Source organism: Octopus bimaculoides, chromosome 16 (genome assembly GCF_001194135.2).
Source record: "Octopus bimaculoides isolate UCB-OBI-ISO-001 chromosome 16, ASM119413v2, whole genome shotgun sequence".
In the NCBI taxonomy this organism is placed as follows: Eukaryota; Metazoa; Mollusca; class Cephalopoda; order Octopoda; family Octopodidae; genus Octopus; species Octopus bimaculoides.
This window is the reverse complement of record NC_068996.1, coordinates 49552549-49568668: the sequence shown is the minus strand read 5'-3', so window position 1 is coordinate 49568668 and position 16120 is coordinate 49552549. Positions and strand designations below refer to the sequence as shown.

Genomic DNA, 16120 nt, shown 5'->3' with positions numbered 1-16120 from the left:
TTCGTTTATATTTATATAAGGGGCATTACTACAGAATAATGCCACACACTGGACTTCCCAAAATAAACACATTTAGTACCGAATGCGAGGAAAAACAACCAACAGAAGAAGACCAACTTTCTTTTAAATAACTCAACAATGTATCGACCTATTCTTGGGAATAGAAATTTCCCTTATGAATTTTTTTTACACACTGGTTTCCTGATAAAATTCTTGTAAAAGATTTTTATCCCTTTTTAAATTTATTAATCAAATATATATATATATACACACACACAAAATGCTATATGCTTTCTATCATTCTCTTTTAACCCATCCTTCCTCTCTCTCTCTCACACACCATAGAAGACACGAGTAACATACTCATTTCTTTCTCTCATACACACCATAGAAAAAGAAACCAAGTGACATGCTCTCTCTTTCTTTCATTCCTCCTATCTCAGTCCTGCTTCTCCTCTCATAATACATGATTGTTCATTAACCACCCCCCCCACAAAAAAAACACAAAGGTTTTACAACAGTTTTGCTTGTTTCCTTCATTTCATTCGAGAGCTGTCAAATGTTTGTGTTGTTGTTTATCTCTGAAGTCAATTACTGATAAATCAGAAATATAATGAATGGTCCCTTGGCACAATCAATCATCCTTTCTATCTTCTTCGTAGTTTTTAAGACTACATTATAGAAAAAAAAAACAAAAAAAACCCAGCATCCTTTCTTAGCTTAAGATGAGTAAGGTATGATTTGGCTGCTATTTTTACCAGATCAAGCAATCACATGGGGGCTCACTTAATCGCTTCAGTATCAAGATTAAATAATATTCTCATCAAATGGAATCTAAATTATTATACTTTGGAAAGATCATCCTGTTAATAAAAGCATACACACTGGTTGTAGATCACTTCATTATTATTAATTAATTATTGATAGATTATTTTTTCTTTAAAATTAGCAGAAGGCTCCTACCAAAATACACAATAATATCTGTTGACAAATGGTTTCACATCTAGGGAATCTTGTAAAGCAAATACAACCCTCATCTAAAAAAATAAACTCTATCATTTAACATCCATTTTCCATGCTGGCATGGGTCAAACTGTTTGACTGGCAAGCTGAAGGGCTGCACCAGGTTCCAATTGTCTGCTCTGGCATAGTTTCTACAGCTGGATGCCAACCACTTTACAGCCATTATCTCTCTTTTACTTGTTTCAGTCATTTGACTGCAGCCATTGCTGGAGCACTGTCTTTAGTCGAGCAAATCGACTCCAAGACTTATTCTTTGTAAGCCTAGTACTTATTCTATTGGTCTATTTTGCTGAAATGCTAAGTTATGGGGACGTAAACACACCAATGTCGGTTGTCAAGTGATGGTGGTGGGGGATAAACACAGACACACAAACAGATATATACACACACGCACACATACACATGATGGACTACTTCCAGTTTCCATCTACCAAATCCACTCACAAGGCTTTGGTCAGTCTGAGGCTATAGTAGAAGACACTTGCCCAAGGTGTCACGCAGTGGGAATGAACCCGGAACCATGTGTTTGGTAAGCAAGCTACTTACCACACAGCTAACCTAATTCAATTTTGTTTCTAAGTGGTTTTGGTTATTTTATTTTCAATTACATTTTTATATGTAAGAAGAGGGGAGTTTCCTTCACTGTCAACTTTTCTATGCTTGCATGGGTTGGACAGAATTTGTTGAGGCTGATTTTCTACAGCCAGATGCTCTTCCTGTCAACAAACCATACCTGTTTCCAAGGAAAGTAATATCTCTCTATGACCAGACATGTTTCCACAGAAGCCTGGAAACAAACAACACCATGGTGACACTCATTTACAACATCACATGATGTTAAGGTAAGGAGACAGTAACACACACATGTGCATGCACACCAACAAGCACATAAATGACAGGCTTCTTTCAGTTTCCTTCTACTAAATCCACTCACAAGGGTTTGGTCAGCCTGAAGCCATAGAAGAAGACACTTGTTCTAGGTTCCACACAGTGGGACTGAACCTGGAACCATGTGGTTGGAAAGCAAGCTTCTTACAACACAGCCATGCCACATGCGCATATATATGTAATAGGCTTCTTTCAGTTTCCGTCTACCAAATCCACTCACAAGGCTTTAGTTGGCCGAGGCTATAGTAGAAGACACTTTCCAAAGGTGCTATGCAGTGGGACTGAACCTGGAACCTTGTGGTTGGGAAGCAAGCTTCTTACCACACAGCCATACCTGCACCTATATATATATATATATATATATATATATATGCAATGGGCTTTCCGTTTCCAACTACTAAATCCACTCACGAGGCTTCGGTCGACCTAAGGCTATAGTAGAAGACACTTGCCCAAGATGCCCTGCAGTGGGACTGAACCCCCGAACCATGTAATTGGGAATCAAACTTCTTACCAAACAGCCATGCTTGTGTCAACATTCTTTCGTTGCTTGTCATTTATTTAGTTCAGTGAAAATACACACAGAGATATATACATATTCACATCACATAGAAATAAATATGTAACCACTCGTAATGTACATGACTATAACACATAATCCATATGTTGGTTTACTCTTTGACTGGTTTGAAAGAAATTTCTAATACAGACCTTAACTTTTTTGAAATAGCCACCATGCTGTCTCATATGTCCATTCAAAGCAGGAATATTTTTGAATCTCTTGGAACACAGATTGCACTTTACAGGTTTAGATTCATCACTGAAAATTAAATTAAACGAAGTTTTTAGAAAAGATAATTAAAAAACAAAAATTAATATATAAGTAAATACAAAGATGGTAGAAAAGCTAACATGATGCCTACTTATATTTAGGTATAAAACACGGGACGCTATTTTATTTTTATTTGTAGTAATTGTGGAATAATGAAAACTGAGAGAGGAGGAGAGAGAGAGAAAAAGAAAGAGAAAGGCTAATTTTTTTGTGAGCTTCAGAAGTTTGTAGTTTATTGGCATAACAAAAAAAAAGAAACAAAAACCTTCTGGGACAGAATGCTAGTCTTAGAGACTTAAAAAATATGGTTAACTATTCCTAAGTAGATAAAGTGAGGCACATAAACCCAAGTCACGTGATCATGTGACTGACCAGGCTATCAAATGTTGTTACACATCGCTGGTCACAATGCGCTCTTGCAGTGTTTTGGCCTTCAAATGACACCACCCTGATGGCTAGGCGAGCAGGTCAACAACCCCACCACTGATCGAAAGAGAGCTGGACAATGTGAAATGTACCACCCAATCAGGGAATTGAACCTCAAATCTAGCAATGGTGAGTGCAACAGCCTAACCACTGGGCCACACACCTTCACATAAACCCAAGTGTTTTGCTCAAATACATGTGAAAACATATGGAGAAAGTTCTTTTCATCTTTCTCAATTTCAGACAAGACGAAAATAAGCGACAGCTACATAATGGTACCACCTCCTCTTAGAATAAAATATGCTGTATTTGTGTTGTGTTGTCTTTTATGAGCTGTGTGTGGCAGACTGACCAATGCACACTGGCTGCCACATGGCACCCCCTCTCCCACCACTCTAACTTGAATCAACTGGGGGTAAAAGAAACAGTTTCCTGTTGTCTTCATTGACCAAGTCAAGGACAACTTTAACAGAGTACGGCAAGCATTTGAAACAAATCCATGTTAATCTTAATATGCCCTTCACTTCTGACACCATAAAACTACTGTATTCTGAACAGAAATTTTTATAATTCCTCAAACTCGTCAATGAACCTTCTACAAAGTTGCTAAAGGGTAAAAAGGGTAAAGAACCCCTTTGGTCATGAATGACCATGGGGTTGCACCCAGAAAGTTCCCCTCTGAGGCACAAGCCAGGGTAACATTGTTGACAGAAGATCAGCAGTCACCCATGCATACCAATCACCTCTCTCCATGTTGTTATTGTTTGTTTCTTCTCAAGCCATGCCTGGCTCATAAGGGCCGGTTTCCTGGAGACGCTAGATGCAGGAGGAAAGAGTGAGAGAAAGTTGTGGTGAAAGAATCAGCAGAAGTTTGACATTACTTTCTGCCATAAACACACACATCGCCCAGTCTGAGATTCAAACCCACAATCCCTTGACTGCGAGTCCTTTGCTCTAACCACTAGGTCACATACCTCCACCCTCTCTCCATGTCACTAATGTAATGCAAGGGAAAGGCAAAGGCTGATACAGCTTGGCACCAGTGACATCACAACTCATTTCTACAGCTGAATGAACTGGAGCAATGTGAAATAAAGTGTCTTGCTCAAGAACACAACACACAGCCCAGTCTGGGAATACCACTCACTATCACATGATAGTGAGCCCAATGCTCTCACCACTGACCTGCTATAAATAGCAGTCAAATACTACTCCCTCCCACCAAATTACACATGGTTGGAATGCTTATGATCATATAGGTCTGCTGGTCTGCTCGGTCAGGGTAGACCTGTGGTTAAACATGAGCAGCCTAAATTGCTAATTAGTTGTAGAAATGAGTTGTGATGTCACTGTTGTCAAGCTGTATTGGCCTTTGCTTTTCCTTTGGATAACATTGGTAACATAGAGAGGAGAGGTTGGTATGCATGGCTGACTGCTGGTCTTCCATAATCAACCTTGCCTGGACTTGTGTCTCGGAGAGTAACTATCTAGGTACTATCCCATGGTCATTGATGACCGAAGGGAGTCTTTACCTTTTTCCGGTACTATATTATATATATATATATATATATAGAAAAAAAGTCAAGGTAGAAAATGCTAAAATAATTTTATAAAAAACATTTCCGTACCGGTTTCAGTCACTGAGACCTTTCCAACTGTAAGTATGGAAAACAATTAAATTTTGGAAAAATTAAATAAAAAGTATTTTAAAAGAATATTTGCATAGTATTCAAATACAAGGGGCATTTTCCTTATTTCTGCCTGTCTCTGTCACTCTTGTGTATAAATAAAAGTATGTGTATTTTTTCAATGTTTACAAATAACATGGAAAAAAAAAAAAAAAGTTACTAGAGCAGCAAAAATTCACACAAGTACCAAGGATGTAACAGCCTACTTAAATAGGTAGAAATTCCAGGTTTTGGTGAAATGTTTTAGAATAACATAGATAAATAGATAAATGGAGTTAAATGCAGGTGTTATTCAAATCTTTATACTTCCGACATATGTTTCGAAGAAAACATTGGTATTATTCCAGAAGGAATAAAATGATGTAAAACAATGCAATCTTCTCATCAGGGAATAAAAAAGAGAAACCAAACTCATCAATAAGACATTTTAACTGGTTAAAATATCTTATTGATGAGTTTTGTTTCTCTGATGATACCCCATACTTTGGGATGTCTTAGAAAAAGCTGTAAGACATTGAATTTTTTTCCAATAATAATAATAATGTATGACTTGAGATGTTTGGCATGCCTTAATGTTAGTTGTCCTCTTTAACAATTATATCTATCTATCTATCTATCTATATATATATATATATCTATATATATATATATATATATATATATATATATATATATATATATATATATATATATATCGTCGTGGAACTCCGTCAGTTACGACGAGGGGATGCTAGTTGATCTGATCAATGAAACAGCCTGCTCGTGAAATTAACGTGCAAATGGCTGAGCGCTCCACAGACACATGTACCCTTAACAGTTCTCAAGTAGATTCAGCGTGACACAGTGTGCAATAAGGCTGACCCTTTGAAATACAGGTACAACAGAAACAGGAAGGAAGATTGAGAATAAGTTGTGGTGAAAGAGTACAGCAGGGTTCACCATCATCCCCTGCTGGAGCTTCGTGGAGCTTTAGGTGTTTTTGCTCAATGAACACTCACAATGCTTGATCTGGGAATCGAAACCACGATCCTATGACAGGGAGTCCACTGCCCTAACCACTGGACCTCCACGCACACACACACATATATATATACACAAACAAACATATATATGCATATATGAAAGAGTTCTTTCAGGTTCTGTCAACTAATAAAGCTTTGCTCTAATTAGTAGATTTGGTGGACAATGACTGAGACAAGTAAGAAATAAAAGATGAAGATAATGTACCATCTTTGTTGCATGACCGGTACACTACCCAAGCTATTGATTTCAATCTACAATGCTTTTGTAAGAAATAGCAGATGTCTCTTACTGTAACCTGTTGACCAGACTGCATTTCTAACAACTGGTATAAAACAGAATAAATCGATACTAATACACTAACTCATTATTTGATTTTGCGACAGTATTAGAGTTTGGTGGCTTGTACCAAGAGCGTCTCTGTTGTCCTGACAACTGCAACGGACTTGTGGATTGGTTTGGTAATGGAGCTGGACTAATAGGACTGATTTGCTGTAAGTATCCAGGGGAATGTTCAGGGTCTGTCCTTGGACTACTTTGAGAAGTGTTCTGACTGGTGTTTATCACAGTCTGGTTCATAAATTGGTTTACCTGCAAAGACAAGAATACAGTAACAATTAATGAGTTTATTTAACAATATTATATATTTAAGGTTAATTTCATTCAATCTTTTTAACATAGGTACACTAAATAAATATCACTTATGGATTCTCGAAACAATTATTTATCAAACCACTGACTATATCTGATGTCAGGGTAAAGACTCCCTTTGGTCATGACTGACCATGGGATTGCACCTAGAGAGTTTCCCTCTGAGGCACAAATCTAGGCAAGGTTGTTTATGGAAGACCATCATTCGCCCATGGATACCAGAATGCTGTCTCCATGCCACTGATGTTATCCAAGAGAAAGCAAAGGCCAATACAGGTTGGCACTAGTGACGTTGTAACTCATCTCTACAGATGAGTGAACTGGAGCAACGTGAAATAAAGTGTCTTGCTCAAGAACACAACACACAGCCCGGTCCAGGAATCAAACTCATTACCCCATGATTGTAAGCCTGAAGCTCTAACCATTGAGCCATGCACCTTCACTTTATGTCATCACTATTGTTTTAATGTTTGCTCTTCCATGGTTGGATGGATTTTCTGAGGTTGTGTTTTATGGTTGGATGTTCCTGCTACACGTGATCAACCTTTTTATCCACCTCTATTTCAATTCACATTCACATTGTTCTGTCTATGGAATTGAAACTTTAAGTGACGGGACATGCCAACAATGGTTTGGCCAGTTTTGCTTGGGAAAATTTTTCCTTGCAATCTGGATTATCAAGTTCTATCTTCTGGATTATCAAGTTCTGTCTCTGAAAACTGTAAATGAGGAAAATCCAAACCAAACTGAATGAGAATTAACAAAACAGTTCAATTCAAATCTCACTTTGATCACAAAACCCCTTCATGAACAAGAAAAATTGCCTAAATTTAGTCAGTGGGTCTTTCATCCTTTGATTGCTTCTCAGCTTAAGCCAAGAGTTGTCCTCTGATTGTTTTTGAAGAGTAGGCTTGCCACTAAAGCTCTCCTAGGAAGAATCATCACAAGTCATGAAAAGTGGGTTCTCTATAATTGTATCAAATGACAAAGGTTAGCAACCAATAAAAAAAGAGAACCTATCCCTAAACTAGAACTACACCCATAAGAAGTTATGCTGTAATTGGTGGGGTATGAAGAGTGTCATCTATCACGAAGCATTAACCCTTTTGATACCAACTCTGCTGGCTTCAAATGTCTTGTTAACAAAAGTTCTGAATTAAAATCTTCCACCAAACCTTAGTCACAATTTATGTTCCTAACACTAGCTGAATGATAACTAAGTTATTTTACTAAATTCTTTGTTATATTTAAAATTAATTGAAAGAAACACAGAGCATCTCAACAGAAATATGGTATCAAAAGGGTTAAACCAAAATTAAACAGTTAATGCAGAAAAGCATTGTCAATTGGAAGCATTACACAAAATCATGCAAAAAAAAGTATCCATCACTAGTCAATATTGTGAAGAGGTGTGGCTCTTACAAAATGATGCAAGACTATATATTGTCCAAATCACTCAATAATAGAATATAGCACTAAATATGGAAGTTTTACCTAGTCTTCCTTATTCTCCTGGCTTTGCTTTATCTCTCTTTTACTCTTTTACTTGTTTCAGTCATTTGACTGTGGCCATGCTGGAGCACCGCCTTTAGTCGAACAAATCGACCCCAGGACTTATTCTTTGTAAGCCTAGTACTTATTCTATCGGTCTCTTTTGCCGAACCGCTAAGTTACAGGGATGTAAACACACCAGCATCGGTTGTCAAACATATACACACATACATATATATATACGACGGGCTTCTTTCAGTTTCCGTCTACCAATTCCACTCACAAGGCTTTGGTCGGCCCGAGGCTATAGTAGAAGACAATTGCCCAAGGTGCCACGCAGTGGGACTGAACCCAAAACCATGTGGTTGGTAAGCAAGCTACTTACCACACAGCCACTCTTGCGCCTATATCTGACTATTATCTTTTCAGATCATTGGAACTCTTCATCATGGTAGGAAGGTTAAATGAGTGAGTGTCAGAGCTATGCCATCAAGGACTTCGAGTTCCTGGTAGGGTCACCCAAGGTGGACAGGTCTAATACCGGCTGTGCTAGGGCTTCAACCCGGCTAACTGGAGGGCAATGGTGAATTCCAGGCAGCATCTGTTCTGGAATCTGGTGGTGCTGGATTGTGTCTGTGGGCATCCTGTGGCAAGAAGGTGCAACATGAGGACGATTTACCACCGGTTGTGTATGGTAGATCACACATACAGATGGGAACTGTTTCCATAGACTCTGATCATCCCTTGAAAGTCCTATGAACTCACAATAGGGCCCACTTAACCACTCTCAAGGCTTTGGTTGGCCCATGACTATAGAGGAAGACACTTGCCCAAGGTGCCATGCAGTGGGACTGAACCTGGAACAACATGGTTGGGAAGCAAGCTTCTTACCACACAGCCTCTCCTGTGCCTGTAACAACTATGAATTTATAATAAAACATACACAAATCCTCTTGACATCTAATGGTTAGTATTTGCGAATATGCTGTGATATGCAAACTAATCTCAGCAAGAAAATATTATTTGTGGGTCAGCAAAATCTGAGGCTGAGACAACAAGTGCTAAACTTTAAAATAAGGGTTGATTTGGTTGACTGAAAGGTGCCTCAAAGGTGTGTCCCAGCATGGCCTCAGTCCAATGACTAAAATAAATAAAAGTTTAAAAAATAAAAAGATCCATTAATCCGAATACCAACTTTATATATATGGTCCTGTTGCCAGTTCTGTATATTGTCTGAGGTTTGGAATGATGCTTGTTGTTGTTGTGTCTGTTGTTGTTGCTGCTGCTGCTGCTGTTGAGTCTGTGGTTGTTGTTGCTGCTGTTGCTTTTGTGGTTGTTGCTGCTGCTGCTGCTGCTGTTGTTGTTGCAATTGCTGCTGTTGTTGTGGTGGTGGTGCTTGTTGTTTTTGCTGCGGCTGTTGTTGTTGTTGTTGTTGTTGTTGTTTCTGTTGTGACTGTAAACGTTGCTGCTGCTGTTGCTGTTGCTGCAACTGTTGCACTTGCTGCACAGTAGTGTCAAACTGGAAATACTGTGGTTGTGTGCTCACACATTGTTGACTGTCCTCGGGAGTTACTGATGGGTTGTATGGTGGTGGAGCGTAATGAATACGACTTGTGTTGTTAGTATTATCATTAAAAATATCACTTCCTCTGTTGTTTCCTTGGAAATCCATAGACTGATTGGCTATTGAAGATACTGGTACATTACTTGTGCTCTGGGTTGAGACTGAACTTGAGGTGGTACTTGCATTAGCAATACCCGAACCTGCATTTCCACTGGCAACTGCAGGAGCACTTGCAGGATTGGCAGCTGCACTGCTGCTGCTGTTGTTAACATCGTGATTCTGTTTGTTGTGATGGTTTTCTAGATGGCGCCGTAATGACCGATTATCACAGTAACTTTTATCACACCCTTCAAAATGACATGCATAAGGTTTTTTAGCACGATGTGTAACCAAATGTCCGTTTCTGAAAGTAAATAAATAAATAATTAACTAATTAATTAAAAATGATATTTGTAACTAATCCAATCAAGCATAATGAGTTTACTTTGTTAACCCATTACCTACCAGTGATCTCATATGAGATCACTTAAAAATTACAAATTTCGTAATTATCTGTCAATATTTACACATATCTAACCTTTTTGCTATATCTACTAGGTATATTTCTCTGATATTCAAATGAGGTTTGCTAATTTTTCACCCAATATCTCGCTTATTTCTATTTAAAATGTTATTTTGAAATGTTATTTTGATCATTCCAGCGTGTTTCTAAGGCTGTTTTATGCTAGAAATCAAAGTTTCATAAAAAAAATTCCAGTTAATAGAATTATGGGAGGTAATGGGTTAAGGTAGCAATAATGGAATGAAATGATTTGGTGCAGACATTTCGGTACTGGCTATTTGGCACATTTGTTTTGACACCACATGTTTTTCTTTTTTGATCCAACTCATTTAGCATTTAAGGATTTGGTACTTGGAAATAACATTCTTGATTAATTTTTTGTTACTGAATTTTCCAAGGTATAAGATGCACTCTTGCATAAGACAAACCCTGCTTTATTGTAGAAAAAATAAACCATTCAGCATTAAAACTAGCCAGATCCAGCTCAAATATTTTGCCTGTTTTATGTTCAAACCAATGTGACACACTTATCCTACAGTGTCATTCTAAAAATATGCAATCACACCATCAAAATCTTGAAGTCATGTAGATTATGTTTTATTATTTCCAAACACATTAAGGCAGCGAGCTGGCAGAATTGCTAACATGCCAGGCAAAATGCTTAGCTGTATTTCGTCTGCTGCTATGTTCTGAGTTCAAAATCCACCGAGGTTGACTTTGCTTTTCATCCTTTCGGGGTCAATAAATTAAGTACCAGTTACACACTGGGTTCAATGTAATTGACTAGTCCCCTCCCCACAAATGAGGCCAGTAGAAAGGATTATTATTTCCAAACACATTGACAGAGCAACCTCAGTGCTAAAGGACTAACATATTTCACCATAAGCTAAGTAACTCATCCTTAATTCTGTAATATGATTGCATTAAATGCATGGCAATTTTTTGCCACAACCAAGAATTAGAAACCACCACCCCGACAAAAAACCCATCACTTATACATTGTCATATACAATATTCAACTTGATATCTTTGTTTAACAAAAGTAATAAGTGAAAGAGAAAGGTAACTCAAGTTCTTTGTATTATTGAGATTAATTGATTCATAATTAATTGGATATGAGCAATTATTTCTTACTCTGTTTAGAGCCACCATTTCTTATTTTCTCACTTTGTGACATTGTTACCTATGCTGTTTTTACTGAGCGTCACATCAAAATTTCATCCTCCGAATTGAAAGATCACAGTTCTAATATTACAGACATCATCATCATTTAACATCCATTGTCCATGTTGGCATGGGTTGGATGGTTTTACCAGAGCTGGCAATCTGGGGAGCTGCACCAGACTCCAATCTGATTTGGCATGGTTTCCGTGGCTGGATGCTCTTCCTAATGCCAACCATTCCATAGAGTGCGCTGGGTGCTTTTACGTGGCACTGCACAGGCTTTACTAGCAAAACCAACCAGCAGGAGACCCAGTGATAGATCATGAGCAAGATGGTTGGATAACATCCATGAGCTTGGTTGGTCACACTTGGAGATTCAGCCAGATTGATAAGAAACAGATGTTGCTGACCAAACCTGAGTGAAGGTGTGCTTGAGGACTTTGCCCTCACAACCCTCCCAGGAATAAGTGGACAAAGAAGATGAGATCACATCAAAATATGAGTTTAATATATTTTGTTGGAATCAGTTAAGAATCATGCTTATTGACACTTAGACTTCTATCTCAGAGTCCTTTATTCTGATGCCCTGATTATGTACCAAAGTGCTTGTCACTGTCAAGAGCACATCAGTGAGCGTCCACTTTTCCATGCTTGCATAAGTTAGATGGAATTTTGTTGAGGCAGATTTTCCACGACCAGATGCCCTTCCTGTTGCCAACCCTCATCTGTTTCTAAACAAGGCAATATTTCTCCATAACCAGATGTGGCTTAAAAAAAAACTGGAAATGAACATACATTGCTTCAAAAATGGTGATGCATGCTTAACAACCATCATGTGATGTCAAGATAAGGGTATACATAGAGCATACACACACATTCACATGATGGGCTTCTTTCAGTTTCCATCATCCAAATGCACTCTTTAGTTGACTTAGGGTTATAATAGAAGACACTTCCTCAAAGTGACAAATAGTGGGACTGAACCAGATACTACATGGTTGGAAAGCAAGTTTTTAAATTCACAGCTATGCATACACACAGCAATCAAAATATTTGCTGTAGATATTCTTTTTAACGACAGTTTCACTTGGCTCTATATGATTTATGGCTCATGTTATCAGCTGTGACAAGCATCTGATGACACAGCATGAAACTTGTTTTCCAACCATGCTGTCTCAAGTTCAATCTCATCGTATGATATTTTGGGCAAGTGTCTTTTACTATGGCCCCAGGCAGACCAAAGTCTTGTGGGCAAGCAAATTTGGGAGGCAGAAACTGGAAGAAGCCCATAATTATTATCGTCATTTAGTGTCTATGTTCTATGCTGGCATGGGTTAGACTGTTTGACTGGAACTAGTAAGCTGCACTAGGTCCCAGTTTGATTTGACAAGATTTCTATGGCTGGATTCCCTTCCTAATAGCAACCACTACAAGAGTGTAATAGGTGCATTTTACGTGCCATTTACATGACACTAGCAATATATATGAGTGTGTGGGTATTTATGTGCACCCTTGTTAACAGTAATCATAATAGTGAGGTGGTTCATTTTCAATCTTCAGAAAACATATCCAGCCACAGGGAAATATCACTTTGCTTAAAAATAGATGAGGGCTGCCAACAAGAAATATATCCAGATGAAAAATTCACTACAACAAATTCCATCTGACCCATGCAAGCATGGAAAAGTGGATTTTAAAATGATGATGATGAATGTATATCTAAATAAGAATCAAGACAACCTGATTCTACAGTGACAGTTGGAATATTTTGCCTCTTATCCTACAACAAAGGACAAAGTCATATATCATATACGTAGGTGAAAATCTTTTCTCGTTAATATTGCTGAAGCTGCAGGACTTCAGTATCCTTGTACCTCTCATCTGTTTTTCCCTGTACTTAATTTTATTCTCCTTCTTTAAAATGTGTTTATTCCACTTGTCTGGTATGGGGCAGAAATTTGGACAATGACAGAGTAATGGAAAAGAAGTCAGAATAGCAAACGCTGCAGTACTAGAAAAACTGAAAGTCTGAAGATACCTATTATAGAGAATCAAAGCAACAAAGCAATCACATTTTGAGAATATAATGAGTTAAGATTCATTGCCAAAGATCATTCTGGTAGGAAGTATGAAGGGAAAGAGCAAGAAGCCCATTAAAGACTGATGATATAAAAAAAATAAAAGGCGTGGTAAACCGACCCCCAGATACAGGGAAGATACCCAACTTGTGGTTGATGATGATATGCACTTTGTTGTAAATTAAGAGGCAAACACTTTACAAATAAGTAATGTAGAATCAAGTATTCTGTTCAAAAGAAATAAGCTGCTGTAGTTTGGGATTACATGATACATAAGCTGTTGGCTGACTGTGCATCTTTTGAGCCATCCTGATTCAGAAATTAAGTTGTAGAGTTAAACATGTTGATATGGTTGCAGTGTGGAAAGCATATATCAGCCATTCAGAAATACACAAAGATGTGTTAACTTTACTTAATCAAACAGTGTCAAAATTTTTGTCACTTGAAACTGTGAAACTGGTCACTCAAGACAAAAATAAATATTTAAGTACAGCTAACAGTTTTTGTGGGTTTCTGAATGACCAACACGTGTCTTCCATACTGTAATAATTCTCGTTTCAAAACAGTTTTAGATGAAATTGCTTCCCCATATATAAATAGGATTGTATTTAATTAATTCAATAATGGGATAAAAATCTTGTACAAGAATTTTATCAGGAAGCTAGTGTGTAAAAAATTCATAAGGGAAAAAAACCCATCATTTTTTTTATTCCCAAGAATATAATTATATAGTTGAGTTCTTTTTTTAAAAGTTGCTTTTTCCTCGAATTCGGTAATAATGTGTTTATTTTGGAAGTCTAGTGTGTGGCATTATTCTGTAGTAATGCCCTTATATAAATATAAATCGGATTGTATGTAGTGGAAATTATAGGTTATGCTGACCTATATATATAAAAAAGAAATTTGAAATATCAATTGTTGAAAAAAAAAAATTTATGTATGGATTTTAATATGAATTCGTTTCAATGCAATCCTTATATATAGGATTCATATACTTAGTATTTTGTATCTTTTTTAAATAAGGAAAATAAATGCAGAAATCAGCAAAGAAACAGAAAGAAAGAAAAATGCATTTTTAAACATAAATTATATTTAAAAAACAATTTTGCATATAGAGAACTCTTGCATATTTCGGTTAGATTAAAATCTAATCAAAATAAATACACATCTGTGAGAAAGTGAAATGGTAAAACTTAACCAAAAAACAAAATATTCACATGCATGTAAAATATGCAACACTAAAAAATTAGAAAGTATACTTTATTACTTCCCTTTAGCTAACTCTTTAAAACATTAAAAAAAAAATGTAACTCAACTGAAATAGTGAATGTGTGGTTAAAGTGGAAATTAAGTGTGCAAGCGTACTTTTTAATGCACGTAAATTTAGCCTTAGTTAATAAGTAAGCTCAACAGTTTAACCACAAACTCCTTTTGTATAATGGACTGGAGAGCAACGAAACTTGTCAGGTTTTGCCTGGTTTTTGCCAATTTATTAAAAGTGTCTACTTATTTAATACCAAGTGCTGTTGCGTATCAAAGCCTCATGGCCACTACTGTCCATTTAAGCGAGAGGAGAGATAGAGCCCAAGTGTTATCCTTTTGCTGGCAACTTGTCCAGTCTTTGCTTGGCTGCCTTGAGCTGCTGACCCTTATCTCTTCCCTGGCCCACTCTTTCACTTCCCCCAAACTGTTGAAATGTAAGCAGCTGTTAATGTGTCTATAGTCACTGCACTGTCATATATATGGCGCTATTGAAATACAATAGAAACATGTACATGTAGCAACATGGACAGCAAGAAGAACCAGAATTCATGGTGGTTACCTGATGCCATGTGTTTTTCTACATCAATGATACATGTATTAATAAAAGTTATACAACATGAAAAAGCCCCATCTGTCTCAGCAAAAACAAGACCCTGTAAGCCTTACCCCACAACAGCCATCCTTGACTGTGTTACTACTCTTATTCAAGTGCCATTAACGACAACCTTTATTGCCAATGCATCACACTGTATCCCTATTACTGTACCTTCCCACTACCAACTCCTCTTCCCTGACTCACTCCTATTTTCTTCACTGCCTCTTCCTCAATCCCCATCTCTAATCATCTGTCACACCTTTTTCACACACTCACCACCACTCTGTTCCTATATCCTACCTCTGTCTCTCAATATGGAAAAAGGAATTTTAAATAATGATGATGTAAGTCTTATACTAATTAAAATAATCAGAAAAAAACAAAACAAAACCAAGCAACCACAATAAAAAAATAGCTGGGGATGGAAAATACTTACAAATGATCTTGTCTTTTAAAAGCTTTAGAACATATGTGGCAGACATATTTCCTTTCATCACTGTGGGTGAGCTTGTGTTTTGCCAAGGCACTGGGGTTGTTGAGGGTTTTGGCACAAACTTGACACTGAACAGCTTGGCGTGATATAACGGTTTGCCCTTTGGGCATCCGAATCTTACCTCTAGCTGCGGTAGTAGCTCCAGCACCACGGAGAGATGCAGATTCAGCAGGAACACGATTCCCACCTGTTAAAAAAAAAGGAGACAGAAATATATATATAAAAATTAGCAAAATTAAGGTACAAGTTCATTTACTATTATTTTTAGGTACCATTGCATGGCACCTTGGACAAGTGCCTTCTATTATAAACTTGGGCCTACTAAAGTCTTGTGAGATGAAAACTGAAAGAAACCTGTCATATATATATATATATATATATA

At 37.4% G+C, this 16120-nt stretch overlaps 1 protein-coding gene across 7 annotated transcripts in view; it reads right to left on the bottom strand.

Annotated features, from left to right (window-relative positions):
* The window catches only part of LOC106877586 (putative mediator of RNA polymerase II transcription subunit 26), a 243671-nt gene that overhangs the window by 24478 nt on the left and 203073 nt on the right, over positions 1-16120 (bottom strand). For 6 of the 7 annotated variants that reach the window (XM_052973745.1, XM_052973743.1, XM_052973742.1 and 3 more), the window contains 4 exons: positions 15682-15925; positions 9215-9986; positions 6242-6468; positions 2623-2731 (listed from right to left, as the gene is read on the bottom strand). In XM_052973745.1, the coding sequence (XP_052829705.1) occupies positions 2623-2731; positions 6242-6468; positions 9215-9986; positions 15682-15925 (1352 nt within the window). The remainder of the gene's footprint in view (positions 1-2622; positions 2732-6241; positions 6469-9214; positions 9987-15681; positions 15926-16120) is intronic. The other variant, XM_052973746.1, reaches the window with a different exon arrangement.